At 48.7% G+C, this 12,740-nt stretch overlaps 5 protein-coding genes across 5 annotated transcripts; all 5 read left to right on the forward strand.

Annotated features, from left to right (window-relative positions):
• Nucleotides 1–1,534: 1,534 nt before the first annotated feature.
• DEU56DRAFT_952555 (uncharacterized protein) lies at nt 1,535–2,871 on the forward strand (the record flags this gene model as incomplete). Its single annotated transcript, XM_041359173.1, has 7 exons — nt 1,535–1,667; nt 1,718–1,794; nt 1,849–1,884; nt 2,263–2,299; nt 2,346–2,468; nt 2,522–2,609; nt 2,679–2,871. The coding sequence occupies 7 exons, from the start codon at nt 1,535–1,537 to the stop codon at nt 2,869–2,871; spliced, it is 687 nt and encodes a 228-aa protein (XP_041206893.1).
• A 225-nt stretch (nt 2,872–3,096) lies between these two features.
• Nucleotides 3,097–4,016, forward strand: DEU56DRAFT_711094 (uncharacterized protein; the record flags this gene model as incomplete). Its single annotated transcript, XM_041347496.1, has 5 exons — nt 3,097–3,210; nt 3,413–3,542; nt 3,705–3,741; nt 3,791–3,847; nt 3,899–4,016. Coding segments are annotated over 5 exons (456 nt in total), but the record flags the coding sequence as incomplete, so codon positions are not given.
• A 4,855-nt stretch (nt 4,017–8,871) lies between these two features.
• DEU56DRAFT_739539 (uncharacterized protein) lies at nt 8,872–9,069 on the forward strand (the record flags this gene model as incomplete). The annotated part of the gene is made up of 1 exon (XM_041348741.1): nt 8,872–9,069. A coding segment is annotated over one exon (198 nt), but the record flags the coding sequence as incomplete, so codon positions are not given.
• Nucleotides 9,070–10,192: 1,123 nt separating this feature from the next.
• On the forward strand, nt 10,193–10,369 carry DEU56DRAFT_739541 (uncharacterized protein; the record flags this gene model as incomplete). The annotated part of the gene is made up of 1 exon (XM_041348742.1): nt 10,193–10,369. A coding segment is annotated over one exon (177 nt), but the record flags the coding sequence as incomplete, so codon positions are not given.
• Nucleotides 10,370–10,704: 335 nt separating this feature from the next.
• On the forward strand, nt 10,705–11,750 carry DEU56DRAFT_914156 (uncharacterized protein; the record flags this gene model as incomplete). Its single annotated transcript, XM_041357598.1, has 6 exons — nt 10,705–10,822; nt 10,876–10,971; nt 11,023–11,102; nt 11,168–11,266; nt 11,324–11,389; nt 11,451–11,750. 6 exons carry the CDS (start codon nt 10,705–10,707, stop codon nt 11,748–11,750), a joined length of 759 nt encoding a protein of 252 aa, XP_041206897.1.
• Nucleotides 11,751–12,740: the final 990 nt, after the last annotated feature.

A 12,740-nucleotide genomic window follows, 5' to 3' on the forward strand; every position in this document is an offset into this window, starting at 1 on the left:
TCAAGGGACTCGAGTTAGTAGGTGGCACGTTGCGTTTTCGACACGTGAAGCATACTGAATCGACCTTACAGTCCAAGAAATTACCGTAGAACTCACGGACTGTGCACGCGCTGTCGGAACGAAGCTAACATCTGCACATCGCTCGGCACTGAAATCTATCAAAGGATCCTGTACAAAATGCAAAGGTTTTTTGGGATGTCTCCAGGCGCGAAGCCCCTTTGGCCTCTAAAGTCGTATCATGAGCGTCGACTTACGACCACCGGCCCTGGTGGACCCATAGTGCCGGATAAGAAAGATTCTCCTTCCCACTTCAGCATGCAAGAGCAGCCGAGGATTTCCCCAGCTAGACGGGTATGCTACTTGTTTTTTTCTGTGTACGTAATCATGTTATCGTTGTTTTTAGGGAATACATGTCCCGGATCCTCATCGTAGGTTCTACACCGTGTTCGATGAGAAACATGCTGATGAGTAGCAGGGTCAAAGTACAGCACAAATGACTGGTATCGGTGGGCACATGTCTGGCCGATTGATTCCCACTGTGGAACGAGGATCCGTTGATGTAACGTGAGTACTTATCTTGCGCGCTTGAGGTTATCTCACAATTGCTTAGAAACTGTCGTGTCGCAAGTTCGTGCCAACCTCGTCTCATGGTCGTTTTCCTTACAGGAGATTCGCAAGGTCTGGGATGATTAGTCTGAACCATCCTCTCCGAAGGAAGTTCGAAACTCTCATGTTGAGAACCGCCGAATCTTTGGAGAATTTCTCTGGTTGGTTCTCCAGGATGAGCTGCTCGAACGTCAGTTCAAGAGCACTACGAATCAGTGGGATCTGGGTATCAGAAGTTGGGCATGTTGCCCTGTCCTATGAACCCTCAAACACGTCGATTCGCTGTCTAATCCTGATCCTACGGATATTGCGGCTTTGGACGAGAATCCTGTGACGATTAGTGATATTTAGATGGATGAGGCTGCAGGGGTGCAGCGTTTGGGGATGAAGATGCAGGCTCGAGAACGGACATCCATCAAGCAGGAATCTGGATCCCGACTCTGACATATATGTGGTCGTTGGTTGCTGTGAGTATGTTTTCTGAGTGGTGGTACTCGCTTCTGATAAGACCCCTCCCAGCCTGGAAAAACGCCTGCCATTCAGTTGATTGAAGTCGGACTGGTCGTCGATGTTCACAGGTGGTTCGCTGCGGAGAAACTTGCTCGGTTGAGTTGATGGAGATGTGTGCTGATCACGTTTTCTCGAAACCGGAGTTTACTGCGCTTCCGCCTTGGCACTGATTTCGATTTGGTGGTCTTCAGTTGATGCCTGCATGGGTGAGTGCTTAGCGTCGTCTTCTTTCAGCAGAATCTAACGTACTTCTGCTCATAGTGGTTCCCTATGGAAGCCTCGACGGCCCATATGTTGTCTCAACTTTCGAGGACGGTCGAATTAGCGTTCAGAGGAAGAAAGAGCCATACTTCGTGCTCGGTGGGCCCTCCAGTGTTTCCCGGTCGTCGTTGGCGTTGGCGGGAGTCGAACTGCAGCAATGCAACCTTCTCAGGCGATAGTTGGAAAATCAAGGACTGCCAGCGTCAACCGCGACTCTTCGTACACATCCGATACTTCTGACGAGAAACATCCACGGCATAGTTTTGCGACTAGTAGTCGGCCTGGGTATAGTGACTTCTCCGAGAAAGCGAACAGGACGGTTGTATAAGACCATCGGCAGGCGCCAGACCCTTTCCTGAGTGTGACACCGCCTACCAAACCGTTTGGGTCCCACTCTCGAGTGGCCTGGATGGATCGGTGCGTATCTCAAGAATATTGGTGGATGCCGTCAACTGATTCATATCCCTTTAGTTCATGGACTCTGATGGTGGTGTTACCTCAGAGTTGGTGCGCGATACTTCCAAAGGGACAAGCTGTCCAGTGCAGACAGCACTGAGAGCCTTCATTTGACCTTGACACTGCTTTCCACGCAGGGTACTTTGATCACGCTAGCTAATGTCTTCAATGTTCATACCATCCATCAAAGATCGGATCTGCTCGCAACTCGCTGACCCATCTCGTTTACAATTGCAAGTCCATGCACCGTCAGATCGTGGATGGACAGTCGCTCGTCCAAGTCTGATACGGCTTCGCGGCGTGATGACGATTCGAGACATCGGTTGTAGCTTTCATTTAGCGTCTCAACGCTCAATCTCAGGGCTTTCTCAGATATTTTTCTGCCGCATGTTCTGCTCTCGAAGTCGTCAGCCCTGAGTTTAAGTGTAGCAACGCGAGATCTTGACAATTACTGCGATGTTGTCAGGTGCGCACTCAGCCTTGAGGTTTGCTATCATCTAACACCATTGCAGTACCAGATGTATGGCTGGGCCCGAATAACCAGCTAACAGAAGCGGATGCTGCAAAGACCCTGCTAACCGTCCCTGATGGTGACCACCTGACGCTTCTTAACTTGTATAACGACTATACCCAAAGTAAGTTATCCTCTCCTTGCACACGCACACACAAACTCACACCCTACCACCAGACCAATACCACAAACACTGGACCTGGAACAACTACCTCTCCGCTCGGGCGCTTATGCAAGCAGACAATATACGCGAGCAGCTGATACGGTAAATTCATTTCCAATCCCCTCCGTCTTCGTGATATGCAGAAACTCAATGGTATCAAACTGAAGAAAGACACGAAAAGGCGTTTTGGAAAGAACGGTTAGCCAGGGAACGAGGGGACCAATCAAGGTCAATGACTACCACTATCGGAGATGAAGCCGACACCGCTCTCCTGGCTATCGCCGCGGCAGAGGTCGTGACTCTTGATGGTGGCGTCCGAACATGGCCCAATAAATTGGAGATTGGGTATCTAGAACTGTTATAATTTCTGGTATCATACTTTGTTGCCGGGCCTCATCCATGCACGTTCCACCGCCCAACAGCACGCTCGCACCAGAAGTACTCGCGATAAACCCCATCCCCTGATTACATTAGCAGGTCATGTGACGGGTGGCTCAGCAGTTAGCCAAATACCCCGTCGCAAGTAAGTACATACTTACCTTTATAATACCAAGCACCACCTCCAAAGGTTGGGCGTGCGATAGGAAACATGCCTCTTCAATACTTTGAAAAATGGGTGCATACCCACCATACGGACTCTATTGATTGCATTGCTTTCAGCATGGACGGGATTTTCTTAGCCAGTGGCAGCATGGATGGCACAGTCATTATCTGCAACGCTGCCTCTGGCACTGCACTACATATAATACATTGCCGGAGCGGGGTCCTTTCACTCAAATGGGCACCTGTACGCCTTCATGAAGTTTGGTGTGGATTAGGAGATGGTAGACTCCTTTGTGTGATCATTGGCGAGGTGATTAGATTTGTCGCAAACATTCAAATGCACTGACTTGTTTATCATTCAGACTAAAATCCAGACATTGTGTTTCCGTGCTCACAGCTGCCCTATTGAACATCTTGCCTTTGACCATTCGGGCCTGAAGCTTGCTACCGGCGCACAACACGAGTTGAAAGTGTGGAGATATCTGTCTCAAGGTCTGCCGTATAATTTCATGTTATCCTACGAGAACTTATTTAATCTACAAGATCGCCTTCGGCATGTCAATGACTTATCTCCCCCAGGAGCCATGAGTTTGTCTGCCCAAGAGCCAACTGTCGTAACATCCTTACACTGGCTTCATTCTGGTGATGACGCAGGTTGTTTGTTGGCCACCTACTTATACCAAGGAATTATGTGAGTCAATAATGTGGCGGTCTCAGAGCCGCATCTCAACAGCTGGCAGATGTCGTGAACCTGAATCGGGTGAAACCCGCTGGGCCATTCCGCTTCGGTCGCTGATGTAAGCTCACCACTGTTGTTTTGTCGGTCCAGAACTCATTTGAAGATATAGAGGACATGCCGACTTGTCCCCTGACGAAACTCGGATTGCTATCTTCAACCAGCACAACGGCATTGATGTCTACAAAATCCCGGGTGCTATATGGCTGAAGTCGTATCACTTTACAATTCGAGACCATATCATCCTGCCTGTTCACTGGATTGATGAAGGTTTGCGACTGATGGCAGGCAGTGACAGCGGAGCAGTTTGTATATGGAATGTGAAGAATGACTGCACAGCTTCCATCCTTGTTGCATGGTGGGTTATGGACATATTGTCGTTTAGTTCTTATACTGAAGCTTTGCGTGCTAGGAAATTGCATTGTCCGTGCATTGACAGTAAGATGATGTACGTAGTATTCACCAACTCAATCTGACCCACATTTTTCTAGGCACATTATGATCTTACAACGCACACTTGTAGAATTGCCACAGGTACTGCTGAACATGGCCCGAGAACGTCAATACACCTCTTTGAGACCAAGGAGCTGAGAGAGGCTAGGGCGACCAGAAGCCTGCGTGCGGGACACAAGTTAGTAAGTGTCAAGACTTGATATTATCTGTTATCTAAACTGATTGGACCAGTCAATCCCAGTGATATATGTGTTCGTGTTTCTGATGGCAATAATCGTGATATCTGTTCAGCATTACTGGCCGTCAGGCTCAAGTTCTTGGATTCAATGGGATGCAGAACTGTAATTTAATTGAAGCACACTATATCCTCTCCGCCATCTTCCTTTATACGTCTTCTTTTATATCTCTTAGCCATCTTCCCCTTTCCAACACTGTTAGTCATTGACGATGTACCCATCTGAGTGTCCACTCTAACATTGTTTACTCCATTTTCGTTGGTGTGCCTCCTGCCTGATGTCTTTATATAAATTGTCACTGTAGCTGGATTGTGATTACCTTCTGATGCGCCATTAAGCCATAGCCCCACATCTCACATTCAACAGCTGGTCTGAGGTTCGCTCATTATTTGTCAGAGTTGCAACTGAACCATCTAGGTCTCTTTGTTGGATATACAAAGCTGCATCTAACCGACAAAGCTGGACAATCACAAAGGTTGTGAATGACGTCTACTTTGGAATGTACACTGCAGGGCTACATATTTAACTCATCCATCAACTAACAGGAATTATATGGCGGCTCAGCCATGGAGCCAACTCACCGCTTATCTTCTGACTCAGAGTCTGACATTGCCGAAGTTCACTTGTCCCTTGAAAGGATCCAGATGGAGAGCGATGAGAAATTTGTCAGGATTGAGACTGATGTTTCAAGCATCAAGCATTTCCTGCAGCAAACTGCACGGACTACAGTAGGTTGAATCATGTGCCACGCCTTTGACCATGAACTCATTTGCATGATTGACAGGACAGCACCTCCTCCCGACTTCAGGATTTCGAAAATGTGGTAGTCAATAATCAAGTAAACCTGGAGAATCTCCTCAACGACATACACCATCAGCTCAGCTCAGTGCAACAGGCTATAGGTGAGCACTCCTTAGAGTCTTGGACACTCATCAATATACAACACTTCAGCTGCATCCAATGCCAAACTTCAGCACCTTGAGTGCATTAGCACAATCCAGTCCTCTATTCTAGCCTTTCACAACTTTATGGAAAAGTCTTTTGAACATCACAGCGTACTTTATCAAAAACTCTCTCAAGAAGTGTCTGACGCAAGGGGAGAAATCAGTGATATGGTTGTTGGTATTTGCGAAGACATATCTACGTTCCAGGAGTCCACGGTCAACGAACTCACAGCACTCCAAGACTGCATAAATCAATGGCCCGATTCATATCATCTCTATAAACAGCCAACTCATCATGATAATGCCACTCTTCTTTCAGAACTCCAGTCGTGTACTGATCTAGGCTGGGGACTCACCAACGTCACTGGTCATGGTCACAATGTTGTTGAGTTGGAGCTTAATTTGGATGAGGGCGTTGGTTGTCCTCCTACTGGCAGTGTTGTAGATGATCCATCACTGGCCCCCCCTTGGGTCACTAAGTCAGCAAGGTTTTCGTTTCAGATCCGGGATATCACATTTGCATGGCCAACTTTGTGCGTTTCATCTCAGGCTTTATGGGATTGTCCACTAATAATGTGTCAGCTGTAGACCTGTTTTTGACTTGGCTTCGAAATTTGCAAGAGCATGGTGCTCCTGCTGGCAGTCATGGGGTGCAAGCCCCCTATTGGTCCATGTAGTGCTGGGAGTGCTGGTCATCATGGTCATTTTCGTTTTTGTGGATTTCAGGTTTGCGGAGGGTTCAGCACAGATTGACGAGCTGTTGACTTCAGCAACTGGAATGGGGGGACGACTTATGTGGCAATTTTGCAGGGATACATGGGGTACCGATACTAACAGCAACACAGCGTAATACTTATGTGCAGTAGTGGTATTCTGGTTAGGATGCATCAACGGCCTTTGTCTCAGGAGGCATTCGGATACCGCTAACACGTGCGGTCCAGCTGTTTACAAGAAGGGCCGCTTTGATCGCCATAAATAATAGAAGCTGTCGTAAGGGAGACAGGCTTGGATTGTGTCTCGAAGGCAGTCGGCTCGTGTTTGTCGATGGAAAGACTCTTTGTCAATCAAAAAGGTGGTATGGTACATCCTATCGAAATCATCATCGACGGGAAACAACATCGGGAACCACTGCTACCTCAAGAACTCGTTCTGCCATTCACCTTTCGTTATGCGACTCGTTATGCCATGTCATGGGCCCAACTCCTCAGGATCAGGTCATCTAGGCGGATTCACCCTTTTCCACGTGGGTTGAATGTGGTCTTACAAATAGTCCAATTGAGCGCCACACGACCCTTCCGATGCACACGAAGCGGAAACTGCAGGTACTGGGAGGGTCACGAGGAATCTGGTCTCTTCCTGTGGTTACGGGCCCGTTTTCGACTGAAATTGACACGATACTAATCGGTACAAACGCTAATCCTATGCCAGGTGTTTCGTTTGCTAAGTTCGTCTGCTAAGTCCTCGCAAAAAGCAACACGAACCGCGAAGACCGATGCTGCTATTCCGACCCGCATTGTAGCAAACGGAGCAGTCCTCTAGGCCAAGCGCGCAGCACTGTTGCGGGGTCAGATCTCTTCAGGGAGGGCAGTAGCTTTGCCAGTGGCGTGTGATATGGATATCGAACGCTCTGATTAATGACGGAGTTAATGGGAGAATGCGGAATATCAAGTACAGTCCTGACCGTTGGTACCACGGGCCAAGCTTGAAAAACTGCAGGATAGATTCGATCATTTTCAAGCGTGGAAATGGCAATAGAAATGCGAGAGGATTGCGCAACATGGGTGAAAAGGAACGTGGAGTGAGGTGGGCTTGCAGTAATTACCCACTGAGTCCCACGCCTAGGCGAAAACCTGTGTGATTAATAGAACTACAAGAGGACGCAGAATATCATTTTAGCATCACCTGCCACGCACCTCACGTCTCGCAGCACTGACCAACCCCTCTACCTCCCAAGCCTCATCCGCTTCCTAACAGGCGTATCCGAAGTCATTACCTCCGACGAAACTGAGGCTCACTCGCTCTGTCTCTGATATGGATGGGAACGAAGAGGTAGAGGTAGAGAGCGGCATGATTGACTATGGAACGGTTGCGTTGAGGGTGTGGAGTACATGTAGCATATACGTGAGGAAAAGTCAATCTTACTTTCAATTCTCACGTGATCCACTATAGTCTATGATGTTGTTTGTTTATAGCACCTCATCAGAACGAATCCCATTTCCCATTCGACTAGAACGTAATGCATGGAACAAGCGCGTTCGTGAACGTTTTACTCGAGAACCTGCAGAGCAACGCTCTTAATCGCAATGCCAAGACATCAGTACTGTCGTGCTTTTGTGGACACGCGGGGCTCTGTGCAACATAGCATTGTAAGCTGGTTTATGGACTTCTGGGTCTGTTCATTCCTGACCATCGCTCGCTAGCTCGACTTTGATATCGTAACTGCAGGAAGGAATCCTAGAGGCATACACCGGCGTCGTCACTGGGTTCGCATCTTCCATTCTGACTCATCTTTCCACTCATAAAATCGTCCCTAGCACCTACACTACTCCCTCACATGCACAGCATCCTCGAGCTCGTGGAGCATTGTCCAGCCGACGACGAATGATCCGACTCCACCGTGAAACTCCTTTGGCCCCATCGGCAACCTCACAAACTGTTTCCCCAATGGCCAATGACACCGTGACTTCCTTTGTGTATGTGCTATATTGTTTTCTGATGTTTTTCTGTTGCCTCAATTTCATTCCGTTTCAATCCCGACATTTTTAACGTGTTCCTTGCAGTTATGCGGTGGAGCAGCCACAGGTCCTTGTGCAGGATTCTGTCTCCTGACACTATGTAACATTTTTCCGCTCTGTCTGGACGAAGTGTTGCGGAAAGCAAGTGGCCGCTTTGTGGGACGGTCCTAATGGTATGTCTGATGCCTTCGCGTCCTTCAGCGCTATCTGACTTCGCACGTGAACTCAAACTTATGCGATTCATCAGCAACGTTTTGTGCGGGATATTTTTTGTTTGTATTTGCAATAACAAAGGGGGGATAAAGCTAACTTTTCAGCACCACGCGCAGCACAAAGCGCAACACTTCCTGTTGCGGATTGTGATCCGGAGGCATGTGGAGTGCCATCCAGATGAATGCGGATTGGCCATCCGCATGGGGACCCACATCTACGGATTGTGATCCGGAGGCATGTGGACCGCCATCCAGATGAATGCGGATTGGCCATCCGCATGGACGCACATCTAAATCTCATCTTCCGGACCCCTGGATTAACGCTCTGGTGCGAGAGGGTCGATAGGCGGCCTTCATTCGACCTTGACAGGGTACTTTGATCACGCTAGATAATGTCTTTTCGCGTCTGATCGTTTGCTTCGGAAGGTATATTTGCCGGATCAGTCTTCATCAGCCGAAGGGCAAGGGAGTTCCTCGAAGTCTTTGTACCCAAGGCATCATCTTATCGTACAATGCAGAGAACCTCAAAAGCTCGAAGCATGGCACTCCCGATTCGATGGACCACGTCACGAAACGCTTTGATGAGACCACAAACCGACTATTCCGAGACAAGAAGGAGCTACAATTCGTTCCATTCGGCTCTCCGCTTGACAAAGATCTCTCAGCCGGCATCCATGGATGCCAGCTGAAACTCGATGTGTAAGTAGGCGAACAAACATCCAGTGTGATAACAATATTAATCTTCGATAGCGCGGAGGTGGCAGAGTTCTTCGAGCCTTCTATACAGGCGGCCGGCGGCACACCGAGAAAGGTTTGCATCTTCCATTGAGACTCATCTTGCCACTCACAACCGTCCCTAGCACCCGCACTACCTCGCGTGCCCAGCATCCTCGAGCTTGTCCACCAATGTCTAGCCGATGACAAATGATCCGACTCCGTCGCTTGAAACTCATTTGGCCTCATCGGCGACCTCGCAGCACTCGTGACTTTTGCTCTCCACGACCGACCACGCCCTACGAAACTTTGGTGATGTGCGGTCCTTTACCCACTTTACGTCCTCTCCGAGGTAGCCATCGCCAGCACCGATCTTGCTGAGCTCCTTGGCTTCGCAATAACGCTCACTCTTCTCCTTCCGGCCCTTCCTCTCTGGACTGATTGTCGAACATCTGGATGGGTGGTTTACCGTGTACGGCGTCTGGGCAAAGGGTGCGTTTCCCGACAACACATTCACAGGGATTTGCTCAACTGATGGGTAAACAGCATGAACGCACAAAACGTGCTCCTTACGCACTTCTAGCCGCGCTACCCCATGATGCCGCCCTCTGTATCTGAGCGTCAGGCTGTATCCGACCCTGTTGCTTGCACTCGCATTCGACCATGCTAATATCAAATGGTGGGATGGGACAATGGAAAAACATAAACGGTGCGATGCCTTCCTTCGGGCAGGTAGACTTGGGCCAGCGATCGAATCACACCGATACATAATGGATACGAACCACGAAACTACGAAGGCGAGTAGCCTTGATTGGTCCACTGGCAAGTCTCAGTAGTGTCGCTCGAGCTACGTCTCACCCGCACTTCACCGTCGTGCTCGCCCTGTCGTCGATGCTTTCCTGTCAGTTCGTCTTGCTGTTTTCACTTGCTCTCTTGATGACAACTTTTACCTTCTTCCCCATCAGCATGACCCCGCTGGCACTCCCATCACTGCATCGCCGATACCTGGTGCTAACTCTGCTGATAAGACCAACTCCGCTGCGCCTACGAAAGGAAAAGAAAAGAAGTCGCGATCAAAGCCGCCTCCATACCAACCTTTGTTGACATCCGGTCAACTTCAGTGCATAGAGAATCTCAACAAGATACCGCAGTTGAAGAAAGAGCGAGCTTTCTTTGAGGGTGTACGCAATTCTCATGCAATGATAGTATGTCGTGACCCCAAGTTGTTCAAGCATCATTTAGAGGGCGAGGGCGTGTTACGACATTGGGCGGATCACTTCGAGCTGTAGCTTTTATTGTGTTCTCGTTGTATTGGTTACTTATAAGTTACAGGTAGAGGGCATTTACAGAGACAATACTATCGACTTAATATATTTACGCTCGCGATGGTGCGTCACAGCATGCTGTTGTTCGGGAGCTTTTAATTTTATAATTCTTTGTCTTGTGACTTGCGGTTGTCTGGCACTGTCGAATCTCGACAATAAGTCGTCGCATAGCGATCATGAAAGGGCTTTCAGCGTCGGTTTTCTCGCGTCTTTGTTTGCACAGGCTTAAAATCTACGCGACTCACCATCTTTTGGTCTACTTTGGTTCTCCTAGGATCCTGGAATCTTGTTTGACCAACATGCCCGCCATTCGACGCGGGAGTACATACCTCGATGTCTCCACGACAGCACACACGCCTGAGGGGCGTCTGAAACTCGATAAACTTCATGCTAATCGCAACCTTGCGTACCAGAATGGTGAGTGTCATTTTTACTTTGACCCTGACATGTCGTGAATGTCTGTCATATAGCTGTCTGTACCGCTTTGCTATTCATTTGCGATGAAAATCGCGACCTTGATCCCGCGGATACCTTAAGCGTATCCTTTAATGCTTTCCAGACTACAAGTTCGTCTGTTAATTTCTGTTCTGTGTTCACATCGCCTCATTGTGGTCCAGTGAGAGGTCGGGCAAGCGCTGCTGATATGAAAATGGGCTCTGGCAAGCATCCTCACTTGCGGCGGCTGCTCTCATTCTTTGTAAGATGTCTCCCGGTCGCGTGAGACTTATATTATTACTGAAGACACACGTCCTACTTTCACAGTGGGAGCATGGGCAGATTGACTTGACCTTTGCCCACAATGGCCGTCAGCGGAACGTGGTCCAAGAGATCGATATTCAACCAAGTTTCCGCGAAATGCAAGTGCTCGTATATAGTCAGTCGAAGTTATGCACTCATCAGTCTTCTGCTCTGTCACAGTCATCATTGTCACCTCGTGAAAAATTCAGGGCATATATGCCGCCTGCAACCAGTTGGTTGCAAGCGGTGTTCGATCCTTTCCAAATACCTTTTGGAAAGGATCGAACACCGACTGTGCTCGAGGTAGGGCGAACCCACTCGGAGTCTAGAAGCCCGGCTAGAGGACCAGAGAGGACCAGCGGCCGTCTGCCCTCTCTGTAGCGGAGCAAAGCAGCGCATCTGTGCTTCACGCAAGACGCTGCTGCCTTCCTCTCTGAGCTCACGGGACTGTGTCGTTCTCATCACCGGTACTACAGGCATCGTGGGCGCACACCTTCTGGAATGCTTGCTCAGTGCATCACACATCACTCGTACATTTCTTCTCAACCGTGCTAAGCCCGGAACTCCGACCATGTTGGAACGTCGAGAAGAGATTTTCCAGACATAGTCCCTCGACTCGACGGGACTGAACACATACAGACCTCGTGTATTTGGAAGGCATTTTGGACAAGGATTACTTTTGGACTGTCACCTGAAAAAAGACGTGAGCATTTCCCTTTTCATAAAAAAGCTTACCAAGGTTCATCTTGTCTTAGATGTCTCGAAACGTCACCCACATTGTGCACGTTGGTGGGGAATTTCTTACGGTCATTCTCATTCATACTGAAAGGCTTGTTAGGTATAGCGTTGTCGAGCGCCGTAAAGGATGGATCTTATTCATGATGGGTTGCAGAACATGTCTTGGCGGCTGCTGCCGATGCCACGCGACTGAAGCCAGCTATTATTCGCTGGGACAACTCACTGGTGGGCGTACATGCAACTGGCAAACAACGGAATGGATCCCATCCATGATCAGTTCAGTCCCAGGCTTGGTTCTTTGCCTAATCGTTCTGATGTGGGTTATCTGGATTGCCGTTCAACTATCGCTGACCTTTGTAGATTGTCAACTGGCTTCCGACTCTCAGATCTCATGTTCTGAGTCATTGCGAGAATCTCCGACGATGTGATCAATTCTTTCAAGCCCGTTGCAACTGGAAACGAAGGATGTAGCTAAAAGGATACTCATACTGGCGCAGCGTTGGCTTTATTTCCATTTGATTCAAATTCAGCACCCTCCCCAACAAAGGTCGTCGAATAATTCAGAATATGCGTGTAATGAAGAACACTCGAGGGCGAAATCACGCTGGAGTACGGTGCAGAATTACCGATCTCTCCGCGAGCGAATGCGCTCTCCAAATCGTATTGGATATCTCCAGATTAATATAGGCGGATGTCGGGCAGAAACCTACCTGGAGCCATCGATGTTGAGATGTCATTTTAAAACTCCGTTATGTTCGGATGTTGTATTGTGGCAGGCATTCCATCCTTCCTTATCCTTATCAACCACTGGTCTTTGCTCATCCAATGCAGTTAATAAGGGCCTTCCGCTATCAAACTC

The sequence above is a fragment of the Suillus clintonianus genome, assembly GCF_016758775.1.
Source record: "Suillus clintonianus strain FC179 chromosome Unknown DEU56scaffold_51, whole genome shotgun sequence".
Lineage (NCBI taxonomy): Eukaryota > Fungi > Basidiomycota > Agaricomycetes > Boletales > Suillaceae > Suillus > Suillus clintonianus.